This window comes from Embiotoca jacksoni, unplaced genomic scaffold, assembly GCF_022577435.1.
Source record: "Embiotoca jacksoni isolate LCO1_2020_lvr unplaced genomic scaffold, fEmbJac1.0.p SCAF_13, whole genome shotgun sequence".
In the NCBI taxonomy this organism is placed as follows: Eukaryota; Metazoa; Chordata; class Actinopteri; family Embiotocidae; genus Embiotoca; species Embiotoca jacksoni.
In genome coordinates, this window is record NW_027185263.1 from 175,001 (window position 1) to 177,500 (window position 2,500).

The 2,500-nt window shown below is 46.8% G+C and overlaps 1 protein-coding gene across 3 annotated transcripts in view; it reads left to right on the plus strand.

Moving 5' to 3' along the window:
• The window catches only part of LOC138196030 (rap1 GTPase-activating protein 2-like), a 28,687-nt gene that overhangs the window by 8,651 nt on the left and 17,536 nt on the right, over positions 1–2,500 (plus strand). The window contains exon 1 of one of the 3 annotated variants that reach the window (XM_069145695.1): positions 1,544–1,626. The exons of the other annotated variants lie outside the window; for them this stretch is intronic. Within the exon in view, the coding sequence (XP_069001796.1) occupies positions 1,610–1,626 (17 nt within the window). The 5' untranslated portion in view covers positions 1,544–1,609. Of the gene's footprint in view, positions 1–1,543; positions 1,627–2,500 lie in introns of those variants that run through there. 3 annotated transcript variants of the gene reach the window in all.

Here is a 2,500-nt window from a genome sequence, read left to right on the forward strand (position 1 = left end):
GTGATGTCGGAGTGTTCAGGTGTTAGAAGGAGAAGGAGGTCTGATTAACTGGAGAGTCAGAAGGTCAAAATTAATACAGAGCAGCAGAGATAAACAATAAAAGGATTATTTTTTTTTAACTTTCGACAGTCTTTAATACTGTTTTAATACTAATGTTTTGAAAAACGAGGCATCGAAACAGAACATGTGGGATTCGTAAAACCTTTATTAGAGTTCGTATTCTTGTTCAACCAGCTGGTCGGCTGTTCAAAAGGTTCCTGACATTTAAGCTGCTTTTACACCGACCTGTTCGATCCGAACTTTCAGACTATTCAGTCTGGTGGTGACCAAAATATCAGCTCCGAACTACAGACTGTTTCTAAAAGAGTTCGTAGCTTCAGGTCTGTAAAATGGTTCCAATCCAGAAGTGTCTTCAGCTGCAATACCAGCGAGTGCCACTAGAGGTCGGCTCCAAAAAGCCTCCGGCTCCATAGACTCCCATTCAACTTCTCTCATCAAATCCAAAGTGAATAAAATGTGTCCATCAGTTATCTCGGTGTTGTTAGCTAAAGTCACTCCTTCTTATTAGTTTTCTGGAGGTCCATCTGAAAATAATCCCTCATTCATTAGAAAAGAAGATTCAAGAACACCTGTTTTTGGGTTAGGGTTGTCTGCCAGATAACTGATGGAGACATTCATCCTGTATCCTGAACATATTTATTATATATTCACAGTTCATCAAAGGAACACGTGTGCAGATAAAATGACATCCACAAACATGTGGATAGCTCCGCCCACATCACAGTTTATATATTTAATATTGATAACCTGTATAAACCCTCCTTTTCCTCTCTGTTTCCTCCTCTTCCTCTCTGTTTCCTCCTCTTCCTCTCTGTTTCCCCCTCTTCCTCCCTGTTTCCTGTTTGTCTCTGTTTCCTCCTCTTCCTCTCTGTTTTCTCTTCTTCCTCTCTGTTTCCCCCTCTTCCTCTCTGTTTCCTCCTCTTCCTCCCTGTTTTCTCTTCTTCCTCTCTGTTTCCCCCTCTTCCTCTCTGTTTCCTCCTCTTCCTCCCTGTTTCCTGTTTGTCTCTGTTTCCTCCTCTTCCTCTCTGTTTTCTCTTCTTCCTCTCTGTTTCCCCCTCTTCCTCTCTGTTTCCTCCTCTTCCTCCCTGTTTCCTGTTTGTCTCTGTTTCCTCCTCTTCCTCTCTGTTTCCTCCTCTTCCTCCCTGTTTCCTCTTCCTCTCTGTTTCCCCCTCTTCCTCCCTGTTTCCTGTTCGTCTCTGTTTCCCCCTCTTCCTCTCTGTTTCCTCCTCTTCCTCTCTGTTTCCTCCTCTTCCTCCCTGTTTCCTCTTCCTCTCTGTTTCCTCCTCTTCCTCCCTGTTTCCTGTTCGCCTCTGTTTCCTCTTCTCCCTCCCTCCCAGTTCTCCCTCCCTCCCTCCCCCTCTCTCTCTCTCTCTCTCTCTCTCTCTCTCTCTCTCTATCTCTAATCCTAATGGTCCCTGACGTTATGGTGGGTGGTGGTGGTGCGTGGCGGTGGTGGGGGGGGGGGGGGGGGGGGGGGGGGGGGGGGGGGGGTGTAGTGTTGGTGTGTGAGGTTTGAGCGATACGCTCAGTAACCGACGGCAACGCAACGATGCCACACGACCAGTGGTGAGTCTGGCATTTCCTCCATCTGTGTGTGTGTGTCGTTATTTCGCATCGCGTTTTTCTGGCATCACTCTGCTGTGATGCGTTCGGCTGTTTGTATGTTTGTTTTTGTAAATGCATTGTTTATTCTTGTTTACGTTTGCATGTGTAAACAGTGAGACGTTACGTGTGACTGAGTTCTGTTGACATTGATTGAACTCGAACATCTGCAGCAACATGTGGAGTTAAACTGGAGTCGCGTTCTGGAGGAAATAAATTCAGTTTGATTCAGACTGGTGTGTGTGTGTCTGTGTGTACTTTATGTCAGTGTAGTGTGTAGTGTGTAGTGTGTAGCGTGTAGCGTGTAGCGTGTAGCGTGTAGCGTTCACAACCTGGACGGGACGGAGACTGTTAGACTGCAGGTCAGAGACACGTTTAGTTTCAGGTCAGTATCCTGGGAATACATTGTCATCCAGAGTCCCCACAAAGGCGGAAGAACCGACACGTGTGCGCGTGCATGTGTGTGTGTGTGTGTGTGTGTGTGTGTGTGTGTGTGTGTGTTGTGTGTGTGTGTGTGTGTGTGTGTGTGTTGTGTTGTGTTGTGTGTGTGTGTGTGTGTGTGTGTGTGTGTGTGTGTGTGTGTGTGTGTTGTGTGTGTGTGTGTGTGTGTGTGTGTGTTGTGTTGTGTTGTGTGTGTGTGTGTGTGTGTGTGTGTGTTGTGTGTGTGTGTGTGTGTGTGTGTGTGTGTGTGTTGTGTGTGTGTGTGTGGTTGTGTTGTGTTGTGTGTGTGTGTGTGTGTGTGTGTGTGTGTTGTGTGTGTGTGTGTGTGTGTGTGTTTGTGTTGTGTGTGTGTGTGTGTGTGTGTGTGCAGCTAAAGGGCAGCCGGTCCGTCTGTTGA